This window comes from Netta rufina (assembly GCF_964035555.1).
Source record: "Netta rufina genome assembly, chromosome: 5".
Taxonomy (NCBI): domain Eukaryota; kingdom Metazoa; phylum Chordata; class Aves; order Anseriformes; family Anatidae; genus Netta; species Netta rufina.
This window is the reverse complement of record NC_140128.1, coordinates 5,661,400-5,679,398: the sequence shown is the minus strand read 5'-3', so window position 1 is coordinate 5,679,398 and position 17,999 is coordinate 5,661,400. Positions and strand designations below refer to the sequence as shown.

At 44.2% G+C, this 17,999-nt stretch overlaps 1 protein-coding gene across 1 annotated transcript in view; it reads right to left on the bottom strand.

Moving 5' to 3' along the window:
• The window catches only part of KCNC1 (potassium voltage-gated channel subfamily C member 1), a gene marked incomplete at both ends in the record, with an annotated part of 101,896 nt that extends 84,785 nt beyond the window's left edge, over positions 1-17,111 (bottom strand). The window contains one exon of the mRNA XM_084288407.1: positions 16,542-17,111. Coding sequence (XP_084144533.1) covers positions 16,542-17,111 — 570 coding nt within the window. The remainder of the gene's footprint in view (positions 1-16,541) is intronic.
• Positions 17,112-17,999: the final 888 nt, after the last annotated feature.

The following is a 17,999-nucleotide window of genomic DNA, read 5'->3' as shown; positions in this document are numbered from 1 at the left end:
AGGATAAAAGCAATTTCAGGCCATCCCTGTATGTCATAAAGAAAAAACACAATGGTAAATATGAGTTAGAATTAACTCTTGAAAAGCTGTACATTTCTTTTCAAGGACCTGAATGCCCCCTGAGAGGCTTCATAGCCATTTTCTGCTCACCTGTAATGGGGATTACTGGACTATTACAGTGGAAGAAGGCACCAGTGAGTGAGTCTCGTGCTGTTCATGCATGCCCAACACACCTTGTGGTCTGCGTCTTAGAGGAGATTTTCAAAATGATTTGTATCTCCAGAGGAGATGTGCAACTCTTGTATTGTCCGCCTCACTCCTGGAGTCTTTGGGGGAGTAGCGAGCTTGCTGCCTGTTCCAGCCTACTGCAAGTGACAGAAAAGGTCCAAGTGCCATTCTTCTGTCTGCCCTGACTCCTTTCCTCTCACCCTGATCTGCAGTAGCACCCCTGCCACCTCCAGCTGCGTGTTTTCTCAGGAAGCCATCAGCTTATCTTCAATATCTGCCTGGTGCCTTTGTCATAATAATAAAGATGATCCTAGAGATTAGCCCACCCCAGCCAAAAAAACGTGACTGATCCTAGTGTGCTTTCTGCCTTTCTGTGATTGCTCAGGGAGCTTCAGCATATGTTGGGCTTCAGCACACGCAGCATCTGCTCTGGCATCTCGTGCTGTAGGGTGTTGGTCTTCTTGGAAGAGACCCACTTTGCTAGACACAGCTCCCAGCTCATACTTAGTCTGCCTGCTCTGGGAAGGCAGCGTGTTTGCTGACAACAAGCAAGATAAAAGTCAAGGGCTCGTTCCATTGCCACTTCAGGGCTGATGTATAACTTCCTCCTTCAGTCTGAAATCCCTGTTCAGATTACACGGGTTGTGGAGGCGATGGGTTCACTTAGATTATTTTTCACTTGGATTATTGTGTTCACTTAGATTCATTTAGACTATTTTCTGGCTTTATGAGGTTGCTGTAAACTGGAACCAGTTAATGTGTAGGGTATGCATACGTCTACTAGTGCTTCAATTCTTCATGCTTCATTTTAAAATTTCTCTGGGACATATATATATATATATTTCCTTTGAAAGTTTGTCATTACTTAGATATTCCGTAGTAGTCAATACTGTCAGTAATCTGTTACGCATGTTCTGCTTTCATTTTTCACCTGAAGGAGCAAAAATAATCTGATTTTTTTTAACTGTTGTTTAGAAAGGTTTTGTAGATAGTCTTACATGGTCCTAATTTTTACCTCCCTGAATCATGAAAGCGTTGCTTTCTCATTTCCTGTCAATCTTACTGAGGAATGCTGAATAATCAGAATGAAGCAAATCTAAGATTGCCTTCTGATCCCTCTGATTTATTTTGAGGAGAACTTCACTTCTTTCTGCTGTCAAAAAGATGTCCTCACTTCACCTGCTTAAAGCAAACATGATACTGGAGATTCATAAAACTTTATCTCCAAATTACTGTGCTCTGTTTTCTTGATTACAGATGGAAAAAATCACTATCAAGAAGTTGGGGCTTGCCAGAGGTCACTTCTGCAGTTAGACCAAGAATTGGTGAGTTCCTGTGCTTCCTACACGAGATGGTGCTGCTTTTCTCTGCCTTGCCTCTTGTTTCAGCACAGTCGCTGTATCTGCCACTGAATCCTAAATGTTCATAACAGAGTCATCTTTTCATTAGACATCACATATCCTCAATTGAAGACTGTGTTTATTTCAGACTTCCTTTTTAAGTGACGTGGTCAAACAAGGGCCAAGGGCTGCTAATTGTCCCTGGATTTGATGTGCAATGAGAATCATCCCTGGAATAATACTTACGGGGACTGACACAGACACCTGCATCCTTTGGTCTGACAGAGCAAGAGCCTTGTGGCTCCTTCTCACTTCCACGAGTACCATATGCAGTTATTAGGCCAGCTTTTTTATTTTTTTTTATTTCCCTCTCCTGAAATCCCATTTAGTGTTGGATGACAGCTGAAAGAAGTCTCTGTGTGGTGAAGACCATAATTATTGTACAGGACTCTTAAGAGGAGAAGCTGTTTTGGCTGGGTTGGAATGGTGAAGTCTCTGCCATAGGCTTTTAAATAGATGAATTTGGCCTTTTTTTTTTTTTTTTTTTTTTTTTTTTTTTTCTCTCTGCCAAGCTCTCGTGCCAGCAATCAAGGTGTTTGACCTTCTCAGGCCACAGTAAAAAAAATGAGTGCATCTGAACTCACTGCCCAAGAACCTCAAATGCCCCTACAGCAAAGGCTTCTCCAGTGCAAGAGGTTTTTCACTGTGGAGCCTAACACTTTATTGGCAAGCTTGCAACAGCAAAATGCACTGAAGAGTGGGACCTCCCTCTCCTCACAGTCATTTGTTCTTCTAATCCTGAGGCCTCCTCCTGTCTCCTATTTGCCATGTCCTACTTCTGACATTTTCCTTCTCGTTGCTTATACTGGGACCCACTATTTTCTGTACTTCTGCTTCAGGAGTGTCCTTTGAATGTCTGATGATGACTGCAGTTCCTCTGCTGCATAGCATCTCCTGCTCTGTGAGCAGCAGGTCAGTCATCCAACAACAATTAAATGGTGCTTAAAAACAGAACTGGTGCCACAGCCTCTGGGTGAAGGGGGAACAACCAGAAGGATGAGATGATGTTGATCCTCCTAAAAGGAAGAGTGGTTTTTTGTCCAGAAAGGGACACAGAAACACAAAGCCAGGCTGAGAAAGGTGAAGAAAAATTCACAAGCAAGCCCCTATCCTCCTGATTTATGTGGAAACCTATTTTTATCCTCAACTAATTTGCAAACAAGAAAAACCCACCCAACACAAAGCTAAAGGACTGTAAGCAGGACATGTGGAATGTTATTTGGAAATAACTCGATGGAAATTGGAAAAAAAGTCCTATTTTCCTTGAAAATGCGCAACGGTATTTGCCTTATGTGTCCTACAGACTTCAAACCAGCAAAGCTTTTTCCTTTTCCAAAGCTTGTAGCAGATAAGTAGGTTTGTGGAGAAAGCTGCTTTTTATATTTCTGTCATTCCCCCCTTCCACTGGCTCTTTTGCTCTTTCCACCCACCATTTTAGCTTTTCACTTTTTTTCTGAAGTAAAGTTGAGGGAGGAAAGAAACTAATAATGGGAGAAAAAATGATTGTTTTCTCATGAAGAAAAGAGAGACTTTTAATACACTCTCTTTAAGAGGAGGGGGTAGAAAAGTTTGTTTGTTTTTCCAGAAAATATATGTACATGTATTTGGCCAGCTGTAGATCTTAAACAGCAGAATACACACACTATAACTGTTGATACTCCAAAAGCTGTTTCTTAGTAAATAAAATAAAATAAAAAGCTGTACATTGTGAGAAGGTTCTCCCTAAGCATCATCTGCAGAGTTTCCAAAAGCTGTAATGCAAAGACGAATGAGGCTGTGGAATAAATGGTAAAGAGGACCAATGACACTTCACTTTCAGCTTGTCTCTTTCTCCATGTATGTTTAAAAAATTAAATCAGTGCCTCCGCATAGTGAGAAGCTCGAAGCCACCAGTGATTCTTTAGCATTTCGATGAAGGTAGGTTTATTTTTTTTTTTAATTTAATTTTATTTTTTTTTTTAAAAAAAAAAAGGAAAGGAAAGAAAAAAAAGGTTGTACCTAAACTGCAAATTAGTGGTGAGTTCTATTAACTGTAAGAATTCAGAATTTAGGCTAGTGACTTGGCTTAAGAGCGTTTCCACGGCCTGTGGGCATTTTAATAGCAGGACTGCAGTGAGCGCTAGCAGGGATTCTGCAGCTTGATAGCTTTGGGTCGTCTGGAATTTGTTCTTGATTACAGCTAGCATCATGTGCAGTGCAGGTAGTGAATGAGAAGATGCATTTTCCATTTGTATCCAAATCTTTATTGATTTTTTACAGCTTCTGGTCTCTCAGGAAACGTGGTACAGGGCTCGGGAACGTAGTTGCAGCACATAAATCTTCTACTGAGACTTTCCTGAATGTCCTTCTGAGCCCTATGCCACTGTGTACATCACAGCTCTTGTAGCAAAACCTCTAGACCAACCTTCTGCTGTATCTGGACAAAGTCACATACAGCCTTCCTCCCAGCAGAAACCTCATTTTTGTCCTTTTGCTGAAGTCCTCAAAACGAGGAGCAAAGGATACCACAGAAGTTTAGGAGCTGTTGGGATGAACGGTGTTAGCAAGTATCCTGGTTGCAAAAAGGAGCTGCCATCCCCAACCTTCACACCTGGGATCTCAGCTAAAGTTTAGCACAATTCCTACACCTGTAACCATGGACGTCTTGCTTCTAAAATAGGTTTAGTCGTGCTGAGAAGAGATTAGATGAAATTTCTTGACGGTCTGAATTGGACCTTGCTGTTAAAGTCAAGAGCCAGGGAAGTTTGTATTTGCAAGAAATGCCGTAACAGCAAAGGCCACTTATTTATGTTGCTCCTAGCAGAAATACAACCACTAAGAAATCCTACTGGAATGAAGGAAGCACAAAAAAGTACTTCACCTTGGTGGTTATATATATATATAGGCTGATCTGGTTTTCTTGTGGAACATACCGAGAACAAGAGGCCTAGGAACAGAGCTCCAAACTCCCCAGCTTTTGCTCGTACTTGTGCCACAGCTCTCAGCAGGATTGCTTTTGCATCTATGTTTGCCGTAGTTCCTCCTTTTTCCCTTTCTAATAATTTTAAGAGACAAGATGACAGACCAGATTAGAAAAATACCTATAAATAATACTGTACGTAAAGAGGCATTTACCCACTGAATCTAAAAGTCTTTCCCTGATTTGGTTCTATTTTTATAAACTTCTTCTTACTTGACACTGACAATGATTCATATAAATATTAAGTATTCATTTTTAGTCCACTGCACAGAAGTGAAGCTAAACTGGAGTGTTCTTTGGAGTTTTACCCTGCAGGTCCTTCCTTAGGCCTCCAAATGGGAAGAGGGACAGAAGAATTTGGTTTTGGAATACTCTACAACTTGGTCTTATGACCCTATATTAAATAGGATAAACGTGATGTTTTTAAAAATGCTCAGTGACATTCACATTTTAAAGCTTGCTTCCCCTCTGCCCCCCCCCCCCCAGCTTCTGCAGAATATAAAAATAAGGTGTTACCCCAAATTAAAACTTAAATCTGAATGCTGTGGAGTATAACATTTCTAGTTTAAACCTCCTTTTTTGTGCTCTGGTTTACAACTTTTACCATTATATTCTTTTTTCTGCTATGTCTTTTTTTTTTTTCAATTAAATCAGGTTTTTAAATGTTTTATTTATTATCAAAATGTTTTCTTCTTCAGACTGCACAGCAAAGCTACTGAAGCACTGACTTTTCTTTTTTTTTTTTTACCAGTATTTGTCACTTTTAAATTTTAATACAGTTGTGTTTCTGTTCTAGCAGGAGTTGATTTGATAACAGATGGAAAAACTGAAAAACTGCCTCCGCTTCATTAAAGCCCCTCACAAGACTCTTATATAAGGTAGAGAAAGGATACTTAACACGAGTTTCTACTGAGATTTTGGGCTAGTTTTGTGTGTATCATGAAGGCAGTGAATGTAATGGCTAGAATGCTTATTGATCACTTCTGTGTTGTTTGTTTATGCCAGACCTGAAGCATATGTGCTGTAAAAGGCACTAACCTTGCAACGACTTGTTCTAGTGCTTTTCCAAGTTAAACTTACCCTGGCAGTAGTTGAATTGAGATCGCTTTCCTTTAATGCACTTTGAAATATTAAAAAGTAATAAAATGCAAGTGATCAATTTCCATTTAAATGAAAAGAATGTTTATGTTAAAATATTGATGAAAAGGCAGCCTTCAGAGATTTTAAGAATACTTGTATTTACGTGGCATGACTGAAAGGTGACAGATTGATAGCCCTGGGAAATGCAGGTTAGTTCAGAACAAATTACATGGTGTGTCCTTACACTGACTTGGGAGCTCACTTTTCAGCACGGCAGAAGAACTGCTCAGGCTCTGGGGTGAAAAAGTTGGCTTTACTTCTATCGAGATGCTAATTTTTTGTGCATTTTGTACATTCCTTCTCCATAGGGGCTGTGCAGAGATCACTGAAGCTCATCATGGAGTCAGCCACCCGATGACACCTGGTCACTTCCTCACAGGCACTGACTTTGAACTGGCAAGCAGTTTAATATACAAATCCTACAAAATTTAAGTCACGCGGTCTCCGGCAACGTCACTACAGGTACCTGTTTTCTGCTCTTAACCTTGCTGAGTTCAGTAGCATGGAATTATCACACCGGAGCAGCTGCCTAGTTCCATATTATTGGGAAAAAAGTGCTTTGTCACATATCCAGTGTATTGCTTTGTGAATTCCCCGTGCCGTGCAGACTGGATCACCCTCACTAACTGCCTGGATTATGCGGCTGCCTGAAGCAGGGAAGCCCTCCGAGCAGAGACGGTGAAAACTTGAAAATCATGCAGTTGGAGGAATATACTAAACTTGAAATTTCATATCCTTAGCAAAAACTGTAACCACTGGACTATTGCATAAGGGGAACTGCTTCCCCATTAAGTTAGTAGTTCCCCCATAAGGGGAACTACTAATACCCCATTTAAGAAAAAATCTGGGCATTAACAAGACTGATACAAGGTAGTTACCAACAATACTAAGGTAGCTCTGGGCACAGCCAGGTACAATACTGTACAACACCTTTTGAAGAATCATAGCTTTGGGTATTTCCTCCTCTAGTCCAGCTTGGTTTGCAAAACTATATCCACACAGTGTAAATTCTTCCCACCAGTTGTTATTGTTAACTTGGTGCTTTTAGGGCGTCTAGAGTGCAAAAAAAAAAAAAATGCAAGTAACCCAAGAAAAGTTATTTTCCCATTTTGAAAATGATGTACCAAGACTCAACATCCTGCAATTCCACATGGAGTAGAATTCACAGAAAATGAGGGAGGAGGGCTGAGGCATACCCAAACGATCTGGTTTAATGAGCAAACAGAATGTACTGTCTGTGCCCCATTGCAAACGTTCATTTGGGAAGCTATACGGATATGGCCTTTCTTCACGCTACTGGTGTGCTGTAGATGCTAGCTGAAACCCCAGAGAGGTTTCTTCAGAGCTAACATATGCAAGCAAGTAGGGCACACAAATAATGACTTTAGTCAGATCTGCTAACAAATGTTTCTTTGATAACTGCATTAATTCAGTTACTTGCAATCATCTGTCCAAATCTCAGCTTTTTTTTTTTTTTTTTTTTTCCCCTCCCTGCTTTCTAGTAAATTCATAGCATGTAGCTCATGTAGCTCTGTGTGCACTTCTGAACAAGTGAGATCTTGAAAGTCCAATATGTGGACAGCTCTGCATGAAAGCTACCGATCACCTAATCAGAACAAAGGCTCACCCTGTTGTCCTAGCCCAGATATCCCTTGAAGACAGTAAATGTGCTGTCTCAGGAGTTGCTGTAGCTGATGATCAAATGTGTGAAGATAAATTTGTGTTTTGGAGTTGAAGACACCATAAAATTGCTACAGAATTTCAAACTTGTGATTTGCCTTTGGTTCACGTGACACTGATACCTAGAAGGTAAAAGGAGCTTTTTTTCGTGGAGCAGGTTCTCCAAAAGATGTTTTCTTTGGAAAAGTGAAGGCACTTTTGCAGTATTGATTTCCTGCTGCATAGGCATAACTAACATTTCAGGAGATCTATACCAGTTTAAAATTTACATTAGGTCTTTTAATGAAATCACTAGCACCTTTGGGACTTCTTGGTAGGATAAACGCTGAACTCATATCAGCTGAACACTAAATTTCAACATCACTTAAGCAAAATTCAGATAGTAGTTGATCTACTACTTCCCTTTCCCCCAACACAACAACAACAAAAACAAGAGCAATTGACTCAATCTGGTATTGGTTGAGTTATTATAGCATAGTTCGGTTGTTCTTGGTTTCTCCTGACACGTGCTTTACCAAAAAAACTTGAGTTAAAATCAGTTCTGCCGCATGCGGGACACACTGCCAAGAAGTGCTAAGACGTACTGTCACTAGCTTTCTTGCAGATCTCCACACTGTAAGCAATGGGGGGATCCATGCTAAAAAAAGAAAGAGGAATAGCACAATGTGGCCGATATTGTGTTGTTTTGTTTTCAGAGTAGAGATCGGAGGCTGCTGTGGAGGCAAGCCCTTTTGCATTTAGTGCTGAGGAAATTTCACAATTGTCTTTGTCCTGAAAATTAATTTTCCGAAGTGGGTCTGTATGGATCTCGGCTGGATCCCATTAAAATCAGTGGTAGCTGGGGCAATGGCCCTACAAGACAGGGCTGGACTATACTGAAAGTCTCTTAACTCCTTGCCCGTGTCCTTTTATGCCATAGACATGATCTCCATTCCAACAGAGGTTGTAGGTGCCCAGCCTTTTGTAGGGGGTTCTCCTTATACATTTCCCTGAAGTCTGTTATCAAATTAGAAATACTCTGATCAAAGTTTTTCATTTAGTTTATGCCTGGACAAATCATAGCAATGGCCTCCACCATCTCCACCTGTCAATTGATCTGGAGTAATGAACAGTGCAAGAACCCAAAGTGACAACTAGAATAGGGTTATTGGGATGAAATTTCAAAGCGAAACCTGCAGCAGAATTTCTGATGCATGTGAAGTCATAGGCAACCTGAACTGACTAGATCTTTCTGTATTTCAATAAGGAAATACAGGTAATGCTTCAGATGTGTTTTTTAGAGGGCAAAGGTGGGCAGGATGAGGGATTCTGCTGCAGTTAAATCAAGGAGCTGTTAATCTGTTGGTGCATTTCTGTGCATTATTTGATTTGTGTGTGTGGATGCAGAGTAGATAGGACAGGACACTAAGAAAATCGGATGTATTCAGGTTGGTTGCACAGACCAAAACGCCTGTCCTGTCTTGTATTTGTCTCTGGGAAATTGTAAGACTCAGTAGGAATGGATTTTTGCCTTTTGTTATTTAAAAACAATAATCCATCTTCCTGCTTTTTTGAAGGGATATTCTATCCAAATTTTCCAAATAAAAAGCCAGTCAGGTATTTTACGCCGTTTCACGCTTTCACGACACCAGGATGGTCCTGACCATTTTCTCAATGTAAATCTAGCAGTGCTGAGGTTTGCTGCTGCTCCTCAAGTATCAACATAATTACATAAGAGTGTGCCAGCAGCGAGTGCCTGTGCTGGAGGATCATGTGCAGCACACACATCGCTGGCTGTCCGCAGCGCACTGAAAGCAGAGATTTATTGCATTTACAAAGGGCCATTACAATGCAATTTTAACTTACTGTCATTAAAGGGTCTTACATCATAAGCAATCACTGTAAAAAGCCTTAGACTCAGACTTATTCTTCATTTTTATAGCGTGATTTATTAGAGCCCCCATTATATCTTATAAATCATATCTGAAAGAAATAAAAATCAATTAGGGCCTGGTCCTTTCACCTTTACCCGTGTCGGGCAGTGCCTTGTGCTCAGCCTGGAGGAAACGGGGACGTTCCTGGAGTAAGGGATCGCTAGCAGAGGAGGAGCGAAGACAGCAAAATCTGGGTCCTTACTGAGCACGGGAGAGAGATGTAAAAATTATTTGGGAAATATTCTGCAGGGAGGGGGTGGTTCTCCATAGATTTCTCTGATTTCATCCGATCCTAACGCCGTGCCTCCCGAGTACTGTTTGGAGTGAATCACGTATTTATGTAATGCAACGTTCAGCAGAGAAAGCCAAGTCAGCCTTCTAATGCTGTTCTTTCCTCAGATCAAATTCAGCATGTAGTAACTAAGCTAATTGAAATACAGTTGCAAAGATCTCAAAATGGCTGTTCTGTTAGTGTGATCCCACAAGAATGCACTGCATCTCATAAAATCAAGCCTATATAAAATGGAAACTCAGCTTTGCCATCTGTATTTGCATGAGAAAGGCTTACACTTACATGATTATCAATTAGGACTCAATTTTTCAATTTGAATACCCCTGCTTGCCCTTTTTATTATGAAATACAGCACTTGGATATGATTTGATTGAACATTAATTGAAGTCATGTGGTTTGAACGGGGATGTATTCTGTAGTCCTTTGCAGTGAAAAATGCCACTAAGATCATGAAGAGCTCTGCCAGCATTAGAGCTCTGTGTTTTGATGCAGTGTGCTCAGGTCGTTGGTTATGAAAATACATATATTTGAAAATGTACGTTCCTAATAAGGTGCTAGGATCTATTGCACCTCAGTGCTTTGGAACAGAAACATGCAATGTATATATCTAAAAAAAAAAAAAAAAAAAAAAAAAGCCCTATGCTGCAATTAATCTGTTCTCCTGAACCGTACTGCAGGAAAATTCATTTCTGTCCTTGAAGTGGCTGGTAATTTTGGCAGGGAATTTCAGTAACAGTAAGGCTGGACCCTCTGTTGCTGGTTTGCTACCACCTCTCCTTATGGTAAAAGAAAGGCAGTATGTATAGACTATACTAAGGTAGTACCATAAATATACACAGAGCAGTCTTGTATTTTTAAAAATAAGAAAGATGAGTACCAGTAAATACTGTTCAAAAGAAGGAAAAACAAATTGGAAAAATAATTTTCCTAGGTGCAGTCTAATATATCCGATTTTTGATCAGTTCTACAATAAAAATAATAATGGATCTTTGTATCCTTTGTCTCGTGATGCACCAACACAGAACACCAGTATTTTGTTGCCTTTTTTTTTTTTCTTTTTTTTCTTTTCCCCTAACCAGAACCAAAATAGCAAATGTCAGGGGAAGGGCAAAGAAAATAACTGAAGGCATATAGGGATGGATTTAAAGAGAGAAGAGACCAAATATCATTCTGAAACTAGTCGCTAAATTCATACTGATTTCAATGGCACCAAGGTTACATTTTTAGAAGTATTTTGGGATGGTTTAATTTTGAAGTCCTTCCTCATATGGAAATCCCACTCAGCATCGTAGGAGGTGCTGGTGATAGGAAGGCATATATATGTGTATGCATATGATGGTATGATCCATACAATCACAGCCTTGGCTAAATCAAGTAAATTTTGTAACCTAGAAACATTAAAATTAAGTAAGATTAAAGATATATATATTTTTTTTTATATATATATATATATACACGAAACTGGCAACAGATGCTGTTCTTTTTAAAGGTTTTAAGATAATAGAAATAAAATTGGAAATGGGCAAATGGATTAAACACCCTTCCATGAATTAAAACTGCTAAGTCTGTGCTACGCAGCCATAGCTTTGTCAGGTGGGTAACATCATCCCTCTGATCTTCCTGTGAGGTTGTGGCTTCAAAGAGACTGTCAGATTTTCCGGGCAGACATCCCCTCTTCCTATGTGCTCCTGAACAACTCGAACCAATGAAGTCCTGGTTCTGCACGGTTGCTATGATCAGTTTTTTTCTTTTTTTTTTTTTTTTTTCCCCTTGGTGGTAGCTTTAAAATTTATTCCTTCTGAAGCCAGAGGGACAACTCACAGGAGTTATTTGTGAGCCTGCCTGCTCCCACCTTGGCTAACTCAGCAGGGACAGAAGCTGGGCCGTGGCCAACACTTTCCAGCTGGGATTGCAAAGGCTGCTTTGGACAGCATGCAGAGGAGCCGAGGCCGTGCTTACTAATGGGTTATGTAAGGATTTGCAGTAACGTGTCTCTTGATGGGAGAAAATAGGAATAAGATGGGATTTGAGGAGCTATGTTAATAATGAATGGCAGAACGGTGGTTAATAGATGTCTATCTGTAATTCCATTATACTACAAGTGCAGGGGAAACTTCATTTAATGCAGAAGGATTCTCATTTTTCCAGAGCTGTAATGCAGCGTGCAGTTAAAATTAGGCTCTCTAGTTAATTGTCAGCGTATGTGGTGAGAATTACTGCAGCCAGCTTCAGTGCAGGATTAGCCATGCCTCTGCAGGGGAGACCTCGCTCAAAGGCCCGAGGTGGGAGAGCAGCTCCACAAAATCCCCCTGCAGGGAGAAGGGCCCCTGTGGGTAGGGGATGCGTGTGGGGCCACTATCCTCCTCCCTGTCTGCTCTCCCAAGGTGCCTGTCCGAGGAGCATTCCTGTGCTGAGCATATCCTGCACGAGACTGCTGCAGTATAAGCCCTCGCCGCGAGGGGTGATGCCTACCTGCACCTCTCCGGGGGATTTCACCGGGTCCTGAGCTCTGCCCAGCAGGCCAAAGACTGAGCAGAAGCCTCCCAAGACAGTAGGGGGATCAGGAGTTAGGGTCCCGTACGCCTTCCCATTCCTACGGGATGCGTTTTAAATGGAGAAGAACTAGCTTAAATGAACACAGCAGGGTTGAAGGGCTCCTGAACGTACAAAAGAAAGCTGGAAGAAATTCCTTTTTCTCATCTCTTCCCTGCTAGCCTTTACGCTGTCTCCTTCCTCGTGACCAAAATTCGCCTTTCCAAAGTCACCTGCCGAGGAAAGCTGATCCTTCTGCAGGGTGCCAAGGGAGAACAGGCAGGACGGGTGAGTAAGTTTTACCATGAGCCTTCATTTCCTCTTCCAGATCAGGGCTGTGCAGTATGTGCCAGGATGGCAAATCAAGCTTTTGGAGCCTTTCCATGGGACCCCAACCAGCTTTTATTTAAAAACAGGCAAAATGTTGACGTAGAAGGACTACAAAAGCTTCGCTTAGGGTTCCTTAACGAAGCCTGACTGTCCAGTGTGAATGTGAGTGCTCACACAGGAGCTCTGCTGAGAGCTCCACGTTCCCAAACCCTGACTGACCTCGTGGCCATGAACCGCCACAAGCCCAACCTTACCCTGCTGGGGAGGAGGAGGAGAAGGAAGGGGGCAAGGATGTCGGACACCTGCAGGCCCAGTGCTTCAGGAAGTCACCTGGAACTTGGCTTGTGTAAGAACAGCATGGCCAGACAGAAAACTGAAGGAGAGGAGGTGCTAGGAAAGTATTTTTCACACACGGTGAGCGCAGAGGCCTATGAGGTCTCACGCGTGCAGAAGGCAGAACCTGAGGACAACCTAACTCCCAGATACGCTGCTTTACCATGTCTGTGCAACTCTGAGGGGATTTTCCCTCTGTATCTACGTAGGGAAAATACATTTTACAAAGGTGCCTGAAGCTGTGCAAAAGGTCCTAGTAAGCTTTAGAGAAATGTCCCACTGATTTAGGTGCCCGGTACCCGTTGGTGCGTGGCGATGTTTAAGCTGCCTGAGGAGATGCTTTTGCAAATCCCCTTGGATGGCTGCCGGTCTGCAGGTGCACCCGGTATCTCTGTAAGGCTGGCCTTTTCCATCACCTCATCTGCTGCTCTGCTCAGACCTCCAGGTACCAGACTTTGCCTCCGTTACCCAAATGGGATCCTTTATGGTATGGAGAACTGCAAGACCACTTTGCTTTACTAAGGTAGGTGTCTAAGGCAAGGTGTGATTTGAAACAAGCTACCTTTTCTTCAGATTTAGAAGACCATGCAAAGTGTTTAATCTCTCAGAATGAATTGTGTTACGCAAGGAATTAGTATTTAGAAACCTGGAATGTAATTAAACCTGGCCTCTATTGTTTTAACAGGGCACTGTTAACTACGCTGCATCTAACAACAAACAAGTAGTAACTGGGATCTTATGTTTGGTCAAAGTAAGTTTATAAACAGACCAAATTTGCAGTTAGCTGATCTTGCCTGAAATACACAAGTGCTCTTCCCTTCTACCTGGCCACCTACACTGAGACCTGCAATGAGATCAGGTACCATTTGGTACCAGTTAGGTGCTGGTAAGTAGTCAAAGGGCTTGTGTTTGTAAACAGTGCTCATGGAAATGCTCCAGGAATGGCTACATTGGAGTAAATGCTGAGCCTGCCTTAGCCTGTTCCTTATCGTTCACGGCATTACTATACCAGATACAGCCCAGGGAAATCTTGCTTTATTCAGATCTGCAGCTATGTTCATATGCCGTGTCCCTTGTACTTGCTCAAGTGTAACGGTATAAAGGTTATGTAAATCGATGCTTACGTTAAGACGTTACCTTGGAATACATTTTGGTGTCAAATACATACACCAAACATATAAAATAACCATTAGCGCAAGTCTAAGATCCAATTAGGCTGAGAAATTTTGTGATGTACATTTTTGACAAAATGGCAGTGAATTCTAATTTTTGCATGTCTGCAATTGTCAGTAATTGAAAGTAGCACACGCAATGATAAGGGAGGTAAGGGTGGATTTGTTGCCTGACTATACTTTGCTAAGCATTGCTTTAATATACCATTCGCTTGTTAATGATGCTGTCAATTATTTTACAATAAATTAGCTATTGTGAGTTTGAGATCTTTTTGCAGTGTCTGTCATTAGGTTGGAGAAGCACAAATCAAACTCCCGTCTCTTTTTACATCCATAACCATAACATATGGCTTTTATTAGAAAATGTTAAGTGTCTTTTAATGTCTCCTTAATGGACAGAGTGTGCATGTGTTGATGATGAAAGCCATCTTCCTTCATGCAAAATATTAATGCATACGGCCTGTGTCTCCATAGATACGAGTTAAGGAATGGTATTTAACCCATGAAATATTCAGTATACACTTAACTTCAGAAATCATGTTTCCCTAATTTAACAGTCCTTTAAAAAAGAACAAGTTAAAGGTAAATCGGGTTGAATTCTATCAGGTATGCACATGTAACTGTGAATAAATGGTATAATGACCACTGGAAAAAAAAAAAAAGTCTCCGTAAAATGCCTATTCCTAAATGGAAATACCCTCAGGGAATTAGGAAACGTGTTTTGTTTTGTTTTTTTTTCCTGCTAGAATTCCAGCTTGTACATCATAGACTCTTAATATTGGTTATAGATTTTGCCCTCCAACCTAAAATACCGGAATGTTTCCAAGAAAAATGGTGTTTTAACCTCTCATCTGTTTGTAGCTTTTTTGTTGGGGCAGCTTTATGCGTTCGGCCTTTGGATCAGTCCACAGCATCTTGGACAAGCACACTGCTTTGACCTGAGATGTGTTCTACCAACAGATTCCTGGCCACCGGAGAGATCTGCTATTCAAATCGATGCCTGCTAATGTCAGGCTTGATTAAAGGAAGCTAACTAAGCCTTTTGAAGGATACCCTCCAGCCTTCCCCCTCTGTTTCCATGTTCCCTTGGCAGAAATCGGGGATTTGAAAGCTGCAGTTCAACAGCATCACCCTTTCATGTTGTGGTAAATATTTTATTATTCCTTTATCCTCCGTGCTGTTTAAAGGAATTCATTTAAAATATTAACTTCTTTGTTCGGGGAGGAAGTCTCCAAAGGGTATGCAAACAAGAACCTTTAGAAACGCACCAAGATATAACTCCAGGCTCTGCTCCAGCTTTCCCATTCATTCAGTCTGCAGACCTGGCGGCTCCCTGCTGGAGATCTCTGCTCAGCCCAAAAGCCTCCATCCAGCAGCCGGTCCCACCACCCATTCATACACAACCAGCTTCCCTGTCTCTGCTCCCTGCCTTTCCACAGCTTTCCTGCATCCATCCAATTCGCCCCTTAATTTGATCTCGCTCCTTTGATCGTCCTCAGGAGCACTGCTCATCCTCCCCCACCAGAGCACCAGCCATCCCCACGGAGGGCTGGCAGCAGCTCTCTGCCTTCGCAAGGTATGTTTAAGAGCAGAGTAACGCTTACCCAAGCCCATTTCTTTGTGAAGGCACTATCCTTCACCTATTTTTCCTGCTTATCCAAACAGACGCCCTGGGGCTTGATCCTGCTGTTGCTCCTGAGGTAAATGTGCTCCTTACCTTTAACTGCCCTTGCAGAATCAGGCCCTAATTAATGTCACCGTCCTCGTATGTAACAGCACCGCAGGCACCGACTGAGAGGAGTCGGGTGCCTGTTTAAGACCATCTTTATTCGCAGCTATGCTGGGAACTGCACCAGTGTGTGCTCCCCTTCCCCACACAACTGCAGGCACCGAGAGGGAGGAGTTGTCCTTCAGCAGCCAGGCAAGAAACCTGTCAAGCACAGTGTCCCCGCTACATGAATGAACCCTCTCCTCTGATTAATACTTTGCCTTTCCCACAAGGGAAAAAGACAGAGTAGGGAGGTAAGTGAGCGCCTGAATTATCCATTCTCAGAGAAGCAGGATCATAAATATTTAACACGGTACGTATGAGAACAGACTGCCTTTCCAGTCCAGGCTAAGAAACTCTCCAAATCCCCTGCTCCCACAGGGACTGCCAGCTCCCGTGATCCTTTTTCCATCTCGTGAAGGGGAGAGAGCTGGTAGCTCAGAAGAGGGCTGGACAAAGGTGCCTCTCCTTACGGGGCTATACTTGACTGTCAAAACCTGTGCGTGGAGGGAAATGACCTGCAGGAACGGAGCTCTCCCTTCTCCCGTAGGATCACCTGGCCTGTGCCTGGGACCCTGCCCCAGCCCATGCGTTTTTAGGAGCATGCTGGAGAGAGAATAAGGGCCTTGGCAGCCCCCGGGTGAGTACACGAGCTCCTGCCACGGCGTCCACCTGCGTGCCCCGTGGGTTGTGTCCCCACGGCCCCCACCTCGTTGTGTGTGACCCCCCCCGGTGCGGGTGCCACGGGGCCGGAGGGTGCCGGGGCGTTGGGAGGAGGGCACAGCGGGGCTTACCCTTGCATATCTGGAGGAGTAGGGATCCTCGAAGAGCGCCCAGATGCGGGGCTGCCACCGCCGCCAGAAGCCCCCGGACCTGCCATCGGGCGAGTCGCTGAGCGCCAGGCGTTTTGTCATCTCCAGCTCCTCTTCCCCGTCCCCGGAGTCCCCGGTGCCATCGACGTCGCCGTCCTCGGCGCTGCTATCCAGGGGCGCCCCACCAAAGCTGTCCAGGGCCTCTTCGGCGTCGCGGTGCTGGCGGTAGGTCATCCAGCAGCAGGGCTCCACGTCGGTCTCATCGATGCCCCAGAAGGCCAGCTCCTCCTCGTACAGGGGCCCGCAGACGTCGGCGGGGCAGTGCAGCTTGCCCGTGCGGTAGTAATTCAGGATGTGGGCGAAGACGCCCGGGTGGCGGTCGAAGAAGAACTCGTCCGTGCGGGGGTCATAGTCGAAGTGGCTGTGGGCATCGGGCTCGGCGATCCAAGCCAGCCTCGTGCCGGGCAGGGTGCGGAGGGTGCTGCGGTAAGTCTGGTGCCTAGTCCCTCCCACGTTGATCACAATGCGGTCGCTCTCGTCGCCCTGGCCCATCTCGTCTCTTCTCAGGCATGTCGCAGACGCATCCGAGCAAGCACGGCAGGCAGCGAGCCCGCGAGGGGACGGCTGCGTGCGGGGCCGGCTCCGCTCCCGGCGCCGGGGGCTGCCGCTGCCCGGCTCAGGCGGGGACAGGGGCAGGGGCAGGGGCAGGGGGGGACATGCTCCGGGAGCGCGGCCGCTGCGGCGGAGGCTGGGGGGGAGCAGCGGGGCCGTGCCGGAGGGGGAGGGCCCTTCGCTGGTTGGCCGCGGCCAAAAACATAGGAGGAAGGAAAAAAAAAAAAAAAAAAAAAAAAAAAAAAAAAGAAAGGGGAGGTAAAAAAAAAAAAAAAAAGAAAGGGGAGAAAAAAATAGAAAGGGGAGGAAAAAGGAAAAAAAAAAAAAAAAAAGAGGGAAAAAAAAAAAGGAGAAAAAAAAATAGAAAGGGGAGGAAAAATTAAAAATTAAAAAAAAAAATAAAAGAGGAGGAGAAGCGCGGCGCTGCTGCCCACAGGTGCTGCCGGGGAGGGGGCGGCGGGGGGCGCCCGGCGGTGCTGAAGGGACAGCGCCTGCTCCGCCGCGCCGGGCGCAGAGCGGGGCCGGCGGCGGGCGCCCGCTGCTCCTCCCGCTGCCGCCCGGCTCCGGCTCCGGCCCCGGCCCCGGCTCCGGCTCCGAGCTGCCCGCCCGCTGCCGCCCGCCGCAGCCGCGCAGGCGCCCCGCTGCCGCCCCGCCGGGTCCTAGCGCCGGGGAAGCGCCTGTGAGGGAAGCAGGGAATCGTCAACCGCAGAATCCTCTAGGTTGGAAGAGAGCTCAACATCACCCAGTCCAACCTCTGACCTAGCACTAACCAGCCCTCCGCTAAACCATATCACTGAGCTCTACGTCTAAACGTCTTCTAAAGACCTC